Below are 16059 nucleotides of genomic sequence, written 5' to 3' on the forward strand. Positions count from 1 at the left end.
AGGAAGAAGATAATATGGTAGCATGGAGCATCTGGGGGTGATTTGAGCATCAGTTTCTAAATAGAGGCAAAGACTGAAGAGAAGAATATTTAGTTAGTAACTAAAGGCAGGAGGAGAGAGCTTTCTGCTTGATTTCTACTCCTAATTACTGAATGGTAGTATAAAAATTAATATGCAAGTATATGGAGACAGAGTCCTGAAAATGTACTGAACAGGGCTATCATAATTTGTTGTTGACTAAAATTCCATGATTCCATAGTTACATTTCTCTATGTATAAAGATAGTATGACCATCTGGCTTTTTACCTTAGAAAGGTAAGGGTTTGGTCTATGTTTTCTTTTGCAACATAGCTAAGATGGAAATAGTTTTGCATGACTACACATGTATAATCTATTAAATTGCAAGGAAGCGGAAGGGATAGGGGAATTTGGGATTAAAAAATTTTAGGAATGAATGTTAAAAATTATTTTTCCAAGTAATTAAGAAAAAAAAAAGAATAATGAAAACGAGGGTTTGATAATATAGGAAAACCTTGAGTAAATAATCTGCAGTGTTTAATAATAAGAAAGAAAGAGGTAAGAGAAAATAAGAAGTGACAATGGAGTCTGATGTACTGTCATATGGAGTACATATAATTTTGCCTTTTTATGATCTTTCTGCCTTCTAGATATAGTAGCTGAGGATCGGGAAAAAAGACCATGAATTGAACTGATCCACATGAACCTGCATTAATTTGATCTCAACCTTCCTATTTCTCATTTTAAAGTTTAGGTTTGTGGTTCCTCCAGACTGGTCATATTACCTATTCAGAGACTAATAACTTCAACAATCAGAGTAGAAGGGAAAATTATAAAGTAGACCAAACTTTTCTTTCAATATTGTCCTTCCTTCTCTCTTGGCACCTCTCCCCTGCTTCTCTTAAGTGCCCCCCCAAGGTGCCAGTAATACCCATATGCTGTCTTTTGGTTACCCCAAATTTCACACCCCTTCTAGTTTTGTTCATCCTTGGAGTAACCTCATATTTAATGCTGTTTTTCCAAACCAAAAGTTAGTGTATGTGACCCAACAATGGACAAATTCCTTTTATAAGATCCTACTAAATGTATAATTTCCTTGCTCAATATCTTTATGGGAAAATCTAAATGATGGTGGCTGTACTCATACCTCAAAATTATGAACTCTCCCCAAATCCTAATGAAAACTGATTTTTCAAGTTATCCAGTTCCAGGACTTGGTCAGTTATTGACATTTAAGAAAAAGATATTGTGAGTGTAAATACATTTTCTAATTAATGAATATTGGAAGAAATAGATGATCTTTTCATGAATTCTGCATATCCACCTCACTTTCAACCTAAAATGCTTAGGACTACAATGAATTTTTTCTTTTGGGAGTACAAAGATTATAGAGCACATTAATTGTTAGGAACTCAGAACACATTTTTCTACAGAAACAATGTCAGGAATAGAGATTGTGTTTCTTGGAGTGTCCTCCAAAACTAATTTGGCCCTTGATGGAGTTGAATTCTAGTATTCATGCCATAGCATAACATTACTACCATTTATAACACAATATCATTTCTAAGTTGAGAGGCATCATGACAGTGGTTAGAGAGTTGACCCCAGAGATAGAAAGATCTACAGTGTATAAGGCAGTGTGCTGAGAGAGAGGGCAGGGGAAAGAGGAAGAGGGAGAGGAAGAGAGGTAGAGGAGGAAAGAAATATATCAAGTCATATTAGAAGCTGACTGTAAGGCCCTGGGAAAATTAATCTACTACTTAGTACTTGGGATAGCTCAGAAAGATTCATAAGTTGCAATGGTAGAGGGAGTTTCCTTATCTAGGAGTTCTTTGAATGGTTTTAATAATCATTAATAAAGGGCTTTGATGTTTGAAAAGCACTTTATATATTTTGTCTCATTTGATTCTCAACAGCTCTGTGAAGTTGGTGTTTTTGTTATCCCCATTTTACAGATGAGGAAATGGAGGCAGAGGGAGGTTCAGTGATTCCACATCTATCAATTAAATCATAAATCTAGCCCCTATGTCCACTGTTTCTATAGCAAACCAAAGCAACTTAGGACTGTTGTCAGTAGAAGTTGGCTCTTTCTAATTCCCCTGTTCATTTTCTGTAGGGTCCATAACAACTGAAATAGAATGGAATGGCATTTTAGAATGAGTTTCCTGAAGATGAGGGAAAGGGTCCAGATCTTCACTTGATGGTAGAAGTCTAAGGCTTTAAGTAGTAGTAATATAGCCCCATGATGATGTTATTTGTAGTCTCTGTTGCTTTGGTAGTGCTAGCTGTTGTGTTGGTGTGGTGCTGGCTCCACCACCTGGTTGTTAAAGTAGACTTGAGCAAATAAGTGATGTCAGGTCAGAAAATAAAGGAAAAGAAGCTGATGTCCCAGGCAGCCTCTGGAAGTAAAAGCAAAAGAAAGTTTCTGTAGCAGTTTTAATGACACAGACATTTCCAAGAGGACAGTGAATGGACTTTTCTAAGTTTGACAATGTGTAATTTGGTAGCTCCTTGTAAATGGAATCATCATGGTTAAGTGGCATGAGGTAGCACACTAACCATCTTTTTCTCTGTTTCACCATTGGGGGAAAACAATTCCATAAATGTTTGGTTCAGTTACACCAACAGTTTGAGTGCATTACAATAGAGTTTTATTAAATGCATATAGTGCTTACAGCAGTGTGATGAGAAAGAGACACAATCAACAACAGAGTAAAAGCCAGGGACAGAGTCAGAAATAGATAAAGAAATGGACACAGGCAAGCAGAGTCAGAGACAGACAGACAAACAGAGACAAAGACAGAGAGATGAAGAAAAGAAAAGAGAAGGAAGAAGAGGGAGAAAGATATTAATGTATCCTTTCAATGAGAGCTATGGTTTGTCACAGGACATCTTGAATATTTGATTTCATAAATTTTCAAATCTATAACTAGCAGGGTCTTTTCTATATTTTAAATGGTATCTATGGTCCAAGCATTTTGCAGGGTACAATCCTATGATGAGTTTCAGGTAGACAAAATGATTGTAAGTCATAAAATTATATACAAACTCAATATGGCTATCATTTGAAAACAGAATTTCTTTTAGATAAAATGTATATAGAACTTTAGAGGAAATGTTACTTCAATTCAGCATTCTTTTATGAAGCAACTATGATGTACAAGACTATTTTAGTTAAGTTTGAAGGACACAGAAAATCAAATGATAGTCACAAGACTACTTTCTGTCTTTATATATTACAGAGATGCTTTGATAAGTTTCCTTACTCTCACGTGCACTTTTTAGACCTCAGATTTTTTTGAAGTTCTACAGATCTTCCTGGTCAATTTATCATGACGCTGAACTTCCAGAATGGCAGTGATACTCCCAGAAGAACATTGTAGAATGTTAAAATTGGATTGATCTGATGGGAGATTAGTCAGTTTAATTCCCTCAGGTCTCATATCATACATGAAGTGATGCCTCACTTAAGTGATTAAATGATTTGACCCTAAATATTTGGGATAGAGCCATTTTTAAGACTTCTCTCTTGATTCTCAGTCTACTCTTCTTTTCATCTGTCTTTTCAGGCTGTTGAATATTAATTAGTGAATAAATATATTTTTAAAGGCTAGTCTTCTGTTGAAGTAAAAACTCCTAGACAGAAAGGGAGGGCTAGGTAAATGGGGTTAAGTGATTTGCTCAGGGCCACACAGGAAGTATCAGAGGACAGTTTTGAATCCAGGTCCTCCTGACCACCTAGCTGCCTCAATATAGATTTGAAAAAATACTTGCTCTGGCAGACACTGTACATAGCACTAGTTTACACTCTATTTCCTTTCTTGGCTTAAAATGGCTTCAAGTATATGTATTTTCTTATTTCCTGCCATCTCAAAGGTGAAAAGTAGCTCAAGTGCCATCTCATTCAATCTATCATCCAAGCCTTGCCTTGATGATTTACAATGAGAGAGGACCTCATCATCTCCTAAGTTAACTTAGTTCTACTTTTGGACAGTTCTAATTATTAGAAGAGGCACTTAAGTGGCACAGTGGTCACACTAACTGTTTGATCCTGGGCAAGTCATTTAACAACCTTTGCCTTTAGTTCTGTCATCTATAAAATGAGCTGGAAAAAGAAGTGGCAAGCCATTCCAGTAGCTTTGCCAATAATATCTCAAATGGGATAACAAAAAGTTGGAGTGGACATAATTAAACAGCAACAACCTGCAAAGATCATTAGAAAGTTGAGTCAAATAATTTTTTAAACTTAATTGTTTGAATTTTTCTGAAATTGCCATCAAATAAAATAAATATTTCCATATCCCTGGGAGAAGAGAAAAAATAAGACAGATTTCTATTTTATAAATAACATATTTTTCTTTTAAGAATATTAACTTTAACCTATAGCCGTCAAAGCTGTTCTGCTTGTCTGTGCTTCTGTTTGGACTTCTCTCTGTTCTCTTCTCTAAATTAGTAATAATAATAAAAAAAGATCCCAAGTGATTTCTTACCCTGCCTTACCTACCCCTTTCTATTCTTATTTACATTTGTCTTCCCATCCTCCCAATACCCAGGTGATATAGTAGATAGAGAGGGCTAAACATGGATTCAAGAAGATCTGCATTCAAAACCATCCTCAGATACTTAAGAACTGTGTGATCCAAGATTACATGCTTCTGACACATACAAGGTGCTTAATGAATTCTTGATCCCTCTCCCTCCCCTCCCCTTCATTGGGGAAAAATCCTGTATCATAAATATGCACAATTAAACAAAACAAATTCTTGTACTGGTTGTATCCTAAAAGGCATCTTGAATACATCAATTCTCTGTCAGGTACTCAGTAGCATACTCCATCATCAGTCCTTTGGAAGTGTAGTTGGTCATTGTACCATTTAGAGTTCTCAAGATTTTGAAAACTATTCTTTATACTATTGTTGGAAACGCTGTTCTCCTGGTTCTGCTCACTTCACTCTGCCTCAGTTCCTACAGTGCAATAAAATCCCATTGTAATTGTATAGTGTAATTTGTTTGGAAATCCTCAACATTTATTAGGCACTCTGTGCTAGGTGCTGGCTGTACTGTGACAGAACAAAACTCTGCCCTCAATGAATGTCCAGTGAAATAGAAAGGAAATGGCCCAGGAAAGCAACATGCATATAGTCGGTTACATACCATGTCATTTGAGAAAGGAGAGAGAGAACTAAGAACTAGGGGAGTTATTGAAGGTTTCAGAGTAAATTTTATTATTAAAACTTCTCATCTCTATTTTTGCCTTCTGGTGACTAGTGGAGCAAATCCCATCCCATTTTCCTTTAAATAATGAAAACTATTCCCAAATACCTCTAAATCTCCCCATTTAAAAGATAATATCCCTCAGTCCTTTAGTAGATCCCTCTATGTCTTGGTCTTGAGTCTTCTCCCTGACCTAGTCACTTCCTTATATATGCTGAGACACAGCTAAATGTCATAATGGATAGAATATTAGACTTGGAGACAGGAAGATCTGAGTTCAAATTTGGCCCCAGACACTTGCTGGCTTTGTAACCCTGGGCAAACCAACTAAGTGCTATTTGCCTCAATCTCTCTCCTAGGGTTGCTGTGAGGAGTAAACGAGATAATGTTTGTAAAACTCTTAGTATGGTGCCTGGCATATAGGAAGCACTTAATAATACTTGTTGCCTCCTTCTCCTTATGAATGGTCTCTCTGAACATGAATAGGCTCTATAGACTCTAGTCCATTTGAATGTGTCACAGTTCATGACCATCCCTTTTTATCATTAGTTCTGCATCTGCACAAGTGACTAAGAGGAATTGGGGTACCCAGAAAAATAAATATTAAAGATTAGTGTGAGAATATGAGGAATGAACTTCCAAATAAAAGCCAAAATGGCCAGAAAATTGTTGAGTGACTTCTATATTCAGCCAATGTCTGGCCATGCTTAATTTAAGGATTATTAGTTTACTTTACAAGGAATGGGTCATTCAAAGGACAATGGGTAAGTACACAGTGGGAATACATTCAAATTTGAATGTATTGAATCAGATATTTCTTTGTACAGTCAGAGTTTTGGTGATGTTCACTAAAATGTTCCCATTCCCTGTTGTTCCTTATGTTTGTCTTCTTCTAATTTATAGGTGCTTACGTCATGTCGGGCCTTTCTTGTGACAGCTCGAATTCCCACCAAGGTAAGTAATATTTATCCCTTAACATTTACCTCTTGGATATTAATCAATCACTTGTGATTTAGAGCTACAAATGCCTTAAATGATTGTTGTCCTTTTCTTCAGAAGGAATACTAAAGGTGATTGCAATAGAAGAATCTATCCAAATTATTTCACCATTTTTTTAGGAGGCATTTTTGAATCAATGTTTTAGCATCTGGCTTCTGGTGTCTTATTTTATTTTTCTGCTTTTTACTTTTTTATCCTATTTTTCTGTCTCATTTCCCAACTAGCACATGACTTTGATTTCTCATGACTAATTCTTGGATGGGCAACATGAAGGATTATGAATGATACGCTAGTGATTGGTTTTCTTAAAAATCTTCCCTGTCTCCTACAAAATAGCATAAATCAATTTAATTTCTGAGAATTAATCATTTTTTCTGAGAATATTAGTCCTCAAGTTGTATACCCTATGTCACTCAAAGATAACCTATAATACAATATTCTTGAATTTTGACCCAAAGATTCATTGAATCCTTTGACTTTAACATCAAGCGAAACCCAAGTTCAATTCATGCCTTTGACACTTACCAACTTAGTGATCATCAGCAAGTCACCTTTCTGAATTTAATTTTCTCATGGGTAAAATGAGGATAATGGTAACTTTAGCACCTATTTCAAAGGATTGTTGTAAACATTAATAAAATAGTGCAGAACATGTTAATATCAGTTCCTGCCTCTGCTATTATTGTTATTTATAGAAAGAGTGGCAATGAAAGAATAACATAGAGTTCTGGATTTGGAGTTAGGAAGACCTAAGTTCAAATTCTGATTTCTGTACTTACTATTATGGACAAGTCATTTAACTGACCCACAGATAAGTAACTTAATCTGGCCTCAATTTTTTTTTATCTGAAAAATGAGATAGATTAAATCAGTAGTTCTCATTGTGTGATTCTGGAACACCCAAGATCCCTTCAAGGCCTTATCAGGAGAGTCTGGAAGGTCAAAATTATTTTTACAATACTACTAATACCAAGATGCCTTAATTTCTAATACAGTAAATAGATATAAATGAAAATTTATAAGAACTTTTGGAGGTGGTAGGTTCTCAATAATTTTTAGGGTTATAAAGAATTTGATCCTGAGACCAGAAACCATAAGACTAAATAGATGACTTCTAAAATCCCCTCTAGCTCTACATATATGACCATATCATCCTATAACTTTATAAGCAGAAAAATTTGAAGTTGTATCCCTGAAGAATTTTAAAACTACAGAAGAGCTTCATCAACTCAGTTTAGGTTAGGATAGGTTAGTTTTGACTTTGGGTAGATAAAATAGACTAGATAACTTTTAAATTATATTTCCATCCTTAATATCTTATGATTTTTTCATTTTTTTTCTGTTGAGAAAATAATTTGTCTTTATTTTTTCTTTTGTATGTGTGCATCTGTATATATAAAAATATAAAAATATAATTATATAATGTAAGTATATATAAATATAAGGGTATATAAATAAATAATATATAAGTATATATACCTGTTCTCTAATGAATTTGGAGAATTTGCAGGCAGCATCACTCTACTTGGTCTAGCTTAGAGTATCTCATCCATTTTCTCTCACCAGTTAGATTTAAAGTTGCTCCAAGGGATGATTTTTTTCTTCTCTCCATTCACCTCATTAAAAAAGATATATCTATGGAACAAATATTTTATTCCTGTGCAAGTGAAATCTGGATGGAAGACCTATAAATTTTAAAACTTTTCTGGATGGTTCAGATTTCTAAAAATGGTTGAGAGGAAAGGATTAAGCATTAAGTAAAGAATTATGCTACTAGTGAAGAATCCATTATAGTTGTAGAATATATGGGCTTTAGAAAAAAGTTGAATGGTCTTCTGAACTACAGGCTCTTGAAAAACGCATTCACATTAAGGAAAAATGTTACTGACTCTTTCGAAAGGATATTATTTCTATATTTGCCTTGATCATACTTCACTTACCCTGTTTCCTGTCTTGTTCCATTTTTGCTGTGTCCTGAGGCCTTTCAGTGTGAAATATCTTACAACCAGTCAGGCAAAATCAGCTAGGACATTTCCTTTTAAGCCACTTCAGTTGTCATGAATAAACCATGATGTCTTTTTTCCCCACACAATGTGACTGGTTCCCATGTTTTCCCCATGAGGTAGAGAGCCATCTATAAGCCATTGTCATCTTAGACTGATCAGTGGAGCTAATGTCATTCACTGTCTTGGACAGGAGCTATTAATTATCAAGTATTATAACTATTTTAGCTGGGATGACATATGAGCATATTCCAGAATATTCAAGTTGAAAAATATAAATTTATTAGTTTCTCCTTCTGGAAAAAGAGGCAACAATTCCTAGTGACTTGAGGTTCCCCTTTCTGTCAACTTAAAATATCTTGAGAAGAATCGGTCTTATTTCAGGAGTCCCCTTTCTTTAAGGTTCTGCAATGATTCTTCCTTGTGCTTGACCTGTATATGGCTTTGTCTTTAGCCTTTTTGTTATTTTCTTCTTTGTTTCCTGTCTTATTTTCTTTAAGTTGTTTGTCTATTTGTTTTCTGATTTATAGTACTTATTATCTGGGGAAAGGAAGAGAGGGAATAAACATTTATTTTTATATATTAAAAAATAAAACCCTTATCTTCTGTCTTAGAATTCATACTAAGTATCAGTTCCAAAGGCAAAAAAAAAAAGTAAGAACTGGGCAACTTGGGGGGGGGGGGAGGGGAGTTAAGTGATTTGTCCAGAACCACACATCTCGGAAGTATTGGAGGTCACATTTGAACTCAGGACCTCTCTATTCATTGAGCCACCTAACTGCTGCTGGAGCAAGTATTTATTAAGCATGTATTCTGTGCCAGACACTGTGTTTTACTAAGGGCTTTTGTAAATATTATCTCATTTAGCTCTCCTAGAAGGTGAGTGCTATTATTATTCCCATTTTACAGTTGATGAAACTGAGGCATATAGAGATTAAAGGAAGGGAAAGAGAAGAGAATAAGCATTTATATAGCACCTATCATGTTTGGAACACTTTATCATTACAAATGTTATCTTCCTTGATCCTCTCACAATAACCTCAGGAGGTAGATGCTATTATTATCTCCATTTTACAGCTCATGAAACCAAGGTAAACAGTGATTAAGTGGTTTGCCCAGGGTCACACAGATAGTAAATATCTGAGGTCAGATTTTACAATCAGTCTTTCTGACCCCACATCCAGGGCTCCATCCACTTCAACACCTAGCTACTGCCCTCATGTGGTGTGACCCATGCTATCATTTTTGCTTGTTTGTTCAATTTATGACCACACCCTGCTTTCCCAACTAGACATTAATACCCTTTTCAATCCTTTTTGGCAAACTTATTTTAATTTTCTGCTATGTATAATGGGGGTTTGAGGAAAAATGACAAGCAGCCCAGAGCAGAGGATAAGATATACACAAATAAGCACAATATACATTTAAATTGAATGCAATATATGTATAAATGGGATCAAATGAAAGGCTAAGTAAGATATTGCTTTTAGGCCAATCAAGAGAGACAATGGATTGGGTGGCTTGTAACTTAACCCTGGAGAAAGAAAGGAATTTCAATAAGAGGTGGAGACAGATTGTTTCAGGCATTAGAAACATCTGTACAAATGCATAGAGGCAAAAAGAGGGGAGCAGAGTGAGATTGGAACTGTCTTAACTAGTTCTTGGAAAAGCAGGGAATAAAATTCAGGTTACCTGATATCCTAGTCAAAGCTCTTTGCATGACATCTATGCTGTTAGGAAACTGCCTTCATTTTTCTGCTGTAAGAGAGATTAGGCTTGTTTTACTTGGCCCCAGAGAGCAGCTGCAAAGGCAGATTGAGGCTTGCTGTGGAGTTTTAATTCCTGACAATTAAAACTATCTGAAAGTGGAATGGGTTACCTCAAGAGGCAGTGGGTTCCCAACACTGGAGATCTTCAAGTAAAAACCAGGTGAGCACTTGTTGAATATGTTGTAAAAGAAATCGTTCCCTACCTATGGTTTGAAAGAGATTGCCTCTAAGGTCCCTTATAGATTTGAGAATCTGCAATTCTTTGTGGCCCTCTGAGAAGCCCCCAGCTCCTGGTCCCTTATTAAGAGAAGCTCTGAAATATTTTTGCTGATGCTGAAAGTGTTGGATCTAGTGCTGAAAATGAGGAAATCCAGTCCAGTTCCTTCACTTTTTAATGGAGAAACTGAGGTTTAGGGCATCTGTCACTTGCTCAGGGTTATGAGTAGAAGGTAGCAGAGCTAGGCTCTCTTCAGGTTTTCAAGATCATTGCTGTTTTCCCCATCTTCAGCCATTTCTTTGGGTTGCTTGCCTCTCTATAATCTGGCAATGAAATACTTTTCAAATTCATTTGTTTAATAAATAAAACTTTGAATTATGTTAAGTGTCTTTGAAAACTTTTAGTCTAGGCTTGGTAAAGTGGGGATGATGACAACATTGAATCGTTATTGCCTAAACCACTCACTAAGTATGCTAAGGATGCTGCCAGGTGCTCCCAATGCTGAAAGAGCCCAAGGTCTCTGTGAGAGAGCCCAGAGAGAGGAAGTGCCACGAAATATATAGATCATTCTTCACATCACTTCCTCCATCTTACATGTACCAATGGTAGCTTAAGCTTGGCTTAGGATAGCCCAGGGGGTCTGTCAGCTCATTCTTATTTGTCACTTGCTAGCACATGTCTGTCCTAGGCCATCCTCCTCAACACTTAATCCCTAAAGTAGGGGTGTATACATTCCTGGTTGCTAGGATTTTAAAGACTAATCAGGGTGGAGAAAATCTAAAATTCACAAGAGATAGAGTCAATAAAATTTTTTCTTTACTGAATAATCTGGTAGGACTAACCATAATTGGAATCCTTTTGCCTACTGAGCATACTAATGGGTAAGTGAATGATTATAAGAGGGGGCACAGAGATGATGATTTTTTAAAAGCTATACTTGATTTAGTATTCTCTTTCTTCTTGCTATCTCATTCTCTAATACTGTTGGTATTTAGCCAGAGCAAGAAATATAAAATACCCATACCCAGGGCTTAAAAGGTTTAATTTGTTTCAGAATGTTATTTAATTGTAAATTTTAATTGTAAAATAAAAATCAGAAAGAAAAACTTCTTTTGCATAATTTTCCAATAGGAATTTCCCAGGGTTGAGTGTACTTACTGAGCTCTGGATTAGGAAACCAATGGAGATACTCCCCCATGCCCCCTTTTCTTGCAACCTTGAAACACAAACATTCTTTGGGTCTTTAACAGGTTATCATTAACACTCATTGTTATGCCTTTGACTTTGGGAGGCTATCTTTATTGCCAGAAGCAGAAGGTTCCAGCAATTATCAAGGTTAATCATTTGGATTTTTTTTTATTCTGTTATCTCCAGAAACTTTTTTATTACTGAGTGATGAAGAAAGCCAAACACAAAGTCTCCCTTTCCTTCATCTTCAGCTTTGGGAATGTGCTAGCTTTAATGTTGGACACTAAACATCAGTGAGCTCTATGCAAGTAGAAACTTTGTGTTTTATTTAATAAAAAAGTTTTGGTTTTTTTTTTTTTTTACCTCCTATAGACCCCTAGCATCATGGGAACTTGACCAATGTTGGTTGAATGAATGTTGTTTTTGCTTCTTAATTTCTGGAGAGAATTATTATCACTGATTAGAATCTTAAAACTAATTTAAAGGACCTTGGAATATATAATGTACATTTGAAAAAAACAGGATAATTAGAAACTATTGCAGAAGTTTTGATTCTCCATGAAACCACTCCTCCATTATCCTCTAGTCTCTGACTAATAGTCTCATACTTCTCATACTTTAATTGTACTTATTTCTTTCCTTGTTATTCTTCCTCTATACCAACTCTATTCAAGCCCCCTTTTCTATTAATCTCCTGCCTCAAGGATGTGGAAGAGCCAGTTTTTTTGAGAGCTGATTATTAAAATTTCACAGAAAGCATTTATACTTCAGAAACTGGCAGTCAGAGTTTGATTTATTGTTTTGTTATTTGTCTGGATTTAATACTGTCAATTATGCAGATTAAACTTAATAGTGAGTCATAACTACAATTTTTTAACTAGCTTGTTAAAACATTTTTGCTTCTACCCCTATTCTTCCCTCATTATCAATCCCTTTTTTCTCTGTCTTTTTGGCTTTCATCCTAGTGCTACTGTTGACCAGACACTGTCTCAACTGGGGGTCATTTCTAGGAGTTTTGAGGTACTTCATCTTGTTCACAGTTGCCTCAAGCCCTAGCACCATATCTGCCTACCTACCTTTAGCCATGGATAAAGTGGAATTAGAGGTGATGACCATAGGTGACAGGCAGCTTCAAAACAAACAAAAACTTGTTCTAGGTTGTCATTGCTCCTTGCTTTCAAAGACCAAGGTATCAACAACACACCACAAAGGGGCATCATGAAGCCCTCTCCTGCCCTTGCTTATGACATGTAGTTCCTTCCAGTTCCTGAATTAAGCCACCTTGACCAGGAAAGGTATTCTTTAAATTAAAAACTTCAAAGTGAGACCCACACTAAACACCTTCTATCTCTTTCTACATCTGAATAGCCTGTCATAGTGTATCCAAGCCCAAAGATACAGCCATGTATTGTAAGTTAGAAAGAGAAGAAATAAACTATTGTGAACAAAAAAAATGTTGACTAGAAAACGGAAATGAACAGAGACAGCCAGTTATATTTTCTTTTTTTTAAACCCATATCTTTTATTTTAGAATTAATCCTAAATATCAGTTCCAAGGCAGAAAAGCAATGAGATAGGCAATTGAAGTTAATTGACATGCACACAGTCATGCAGCTAAGAAGTATCTGAGGCTAGATTTAAAGCCTGGTATCCCCTGACTCCACTGTGCTACCTAGCTTCCCCAATTATTTTTTCTTAAGAAAGAATAAAGTAATATGTCTGAAGATACAGTGAAATAAAGGAAACTATCTACCTTAAGTCTCTCCCCACTCCAATCCATCCTCTATTCAGTTGCCAATGTGGTTTTCCCAAAGCCCAGGTCCAACTATGTTATCCCACTAATCAATAAACTCTCATGGTATCTAATAATCTCTAAAATCAAATCCATATGCTTTGTTTGGCATTCAAAGCTCTTTATAACCTAACCCACTCCTGCCTTTCCAGTCTTATGCTCTGCTCCCCAACAATATCCTTCAAACCAGTGACACTGACTTTCTTGCCCATCAAAGAATAAAAACCTCCCTTCTTGGCTCTGGACATTTTCTCTCTCTATGCACTCCCCACCCTATCAGTGCCTTGAATGCTTTACATTCTCTTTCCAATTTGAAGCCCATTTTCAATAACAATCTTTTGTCAAATCCTCAATCCTAATACTTCCCTTCTGTTAATTATTTCTTCTTTATCCTTTGACTTGTTCATACATATTTGTTTACTTGTGTTCTCCATTAGATTGTGAACTCCCTAAGGGCAAAGACTCTCTATTAACTCTTTATGTGTCCCTAGCACTTGGCACTTTGCTTGACACATAATAGGTATTTAATAAATCTTTATCTATTAGCTGCCATGAAATAGGTGAAGAAATGGTGAAGAGCACCTTTAAAAAAAATAAAAGGAGAAATAGCATTTTTAGCCAGATGTCAAGAGAGGTCCTTCATATAGAATGTTTGAGAACTTTTAGTTTACGTAAATTTAACATTTGCGTATTGATAAAAACTAAAAACTAAAATGTTCTTTTTATCAGAACCTGTATGCACATATGTGTATATGTTCATATATATCTATGCATTTATGAAATAAAAAATGAAAACTGATAAATCAGAAAGAACATAATCTAAAGTTTGATAAAGTACATGCAAAATATTAGTAAACTGACATTAATCATATACCTTTGAGAGTTTTTTTTTAACAACAACAATAAAAATATCATAATTTAGCTGCTTACCTTTAAGGATAATCCTGGAGTGTGAGGGCAGAAGTTTTTATTGACCTGATATCTTGTTGATTCTGGGGAAATCTAACATTACATTCAGTGAATATCTTTTTTGATATTCACTGCCATACCATATCCTCCCACTAAGGGGGAGAGGAATAATCTTATTCTCAGGGCAATGCTCTTAGTCTTAGAAATGGATTGCATAAACTATTCTCTGTAAATGCTTGATTTTTTTTTTTCTAAACCATTACTTTTCATCCTAAAATCGGTACTATGTATTGGTTCCAAGGCCAAAGAACAGTAAGGGCTAGGAAATGGGGATTTAAGTGATTTGCCCAGGGTCATATAGTGAGGAAGTGTCTGAGGCCAGATTTGAACCTTGGAGCTCCTGTTTCTGAGGTCTGGCTCTCAATCCACTGCACCACCCAGCTGCTCCCTCATGTCTTTCATCTGGTACTAATTTAAAAGATTTTTTTATTTTATATTTTAGTATTGTTTAATAAAATAAGTATTGTTTTTTTTCTTTTTCTGTCTAATTACAGCTAGAATTAACCTTCAGCTACCTAGAAATCCATGGAGTTACTTGCAACAAGCCAGGTCAGGTGAGTGTATGTGCCTGTTTATCAAGGCAAGGACATGACCTTTTTGACATTCCTGAAATATTTAGACTCTTGCTAATTTTATTTCACCTATCTTTAAACCCTATTAAGGTAATCCAGAAAAACATGGTTAAGAAACAAACATTTCTTCCTAGAAACTGTAGCATGGGTATGTGTTGAAAATATTCACACATAGTTTCTGAATGTTCATCCATAGGCTAAGCTACAGAATTATGTGGGTGGGTGAGTAGGTTGGGGAAATCCAAGGTTATTATGAGGAAAAAATAACCTATTCTGTATAATTGAGTTTTAAAAGAACTAATTAGCCCTAAATAGTAGCTGGCAACATGAATGGGATGGTACTGATTTGATTATCAGCATTACAACTTGATGTATACGATCTCTAAATTTTGAGCCTATATCTCATCATTTATCAGAATAAACCAAGTTATTTTAAATTTAATAGTAAAATGTTGAAATTTCATCCTTTCTTTTTAAAAAGGATATGTGAATGGCTAATGATTTTTAGTAGGAATAATTCTTTCTTGTAGCATTTTATGTTTCTCCAGTTTACCCAACAATCTTGAGGATTAATCATTGTTCACTAGGATAATGTTTACAATGTGTTTATCATTCTAAAGATTGGGAGATGGAGATTAGAACAATGGTGTCATCCATCTCTTTGTTCAAATGATCAGACTATATGCTGGAGAGAACAGTAGGGTATGAGTGATGATATAATTAGATCCTTCCTGATGGCTCTTTAGTGATCTACTGGTAATGAGTGGGGAGGATTTTAATTAGGTGGTTAATAGCAAAATATTTTTCAGAATATGATTTGACACTGAGGCTTTGCCTATAAGGCTCTATAACAAAGGAGTGAGATGAATTGTTTTGTGTGGCTCTTAGAGAATCAAATCAATAACCTTTCAAACCAAACTTCCGTAGCCACCACTCCTTTGTAAGTGTTTTCTCAATGTTATATCATGTTACTTACATATATACATATACACATATATACATTCATTATGTTATTTACCTATAATATTTACATATTAAATTTCATATATATATATATATGTATATATGTGTGCTTAATAAACCCTTATCTTCTGTCTTAGAATTGATACTGAGTATTGATTTTAAGGTAGAAGAACAATAAGGGCTAGGCAATTGGGGTTAAATGGCTTACCCAGAGTTAGGAAATGTATGAAGTCATATTTGAACCTAGGGCTGCCCATCTCTAAGCCTCACTTTCTATCCACTAAGCCACCTAGCTATCTTCATGATATTTTCTATTAATATATATTCTATGTGTAATATATTACATATATTGTAT

The 16059-nt window shown here is 35.3% G+C and overlaps 1 protein-coding gene across 4 annotated transcripts in view; it reads left to right on the top strand.

The window, feature by feature from the left end:
• CARMIL1 (capping protein regulator and myosin 1 linker 1) overlaps window positions 1-16059 on the top strand; it is a 395350-nt gene that overhangs the window by 176839 nt on the left and 202452 nt on the right. For all 4 annotated transcript variants that reach the window (XM_001366559.5, XM_007487849.3, XM_007487850.3 and 1 more), the window contains exons 3-4: window positions 6136-6186; window positions 14664-14723. In XM_001366559.5, the coding sequence (XP_001366596.1) occupies window positions 6136-6186; window positions 14664-14723 (111 nt within the window). The remainder of the gene's footprint in view (window positions 1-6135; window positions 6187-14663; window positions 14724-16059) is intronic.

The sequence above is a fragment of the Monodelphis domestica genome, chromosome 3, assembly GCF_027887165.1.
Source record: "Monodelphis domestica isolate mMonDom1 chromosome 3, mMonDom1.pri, whole genome shotgun sequence".
Lineage (NCBI taxonomy): Eukaryota > Metazoa > Chordata > Mammalia > Didelphimorphia > Didelphidae > Monodelphis > Monodelphis domestica.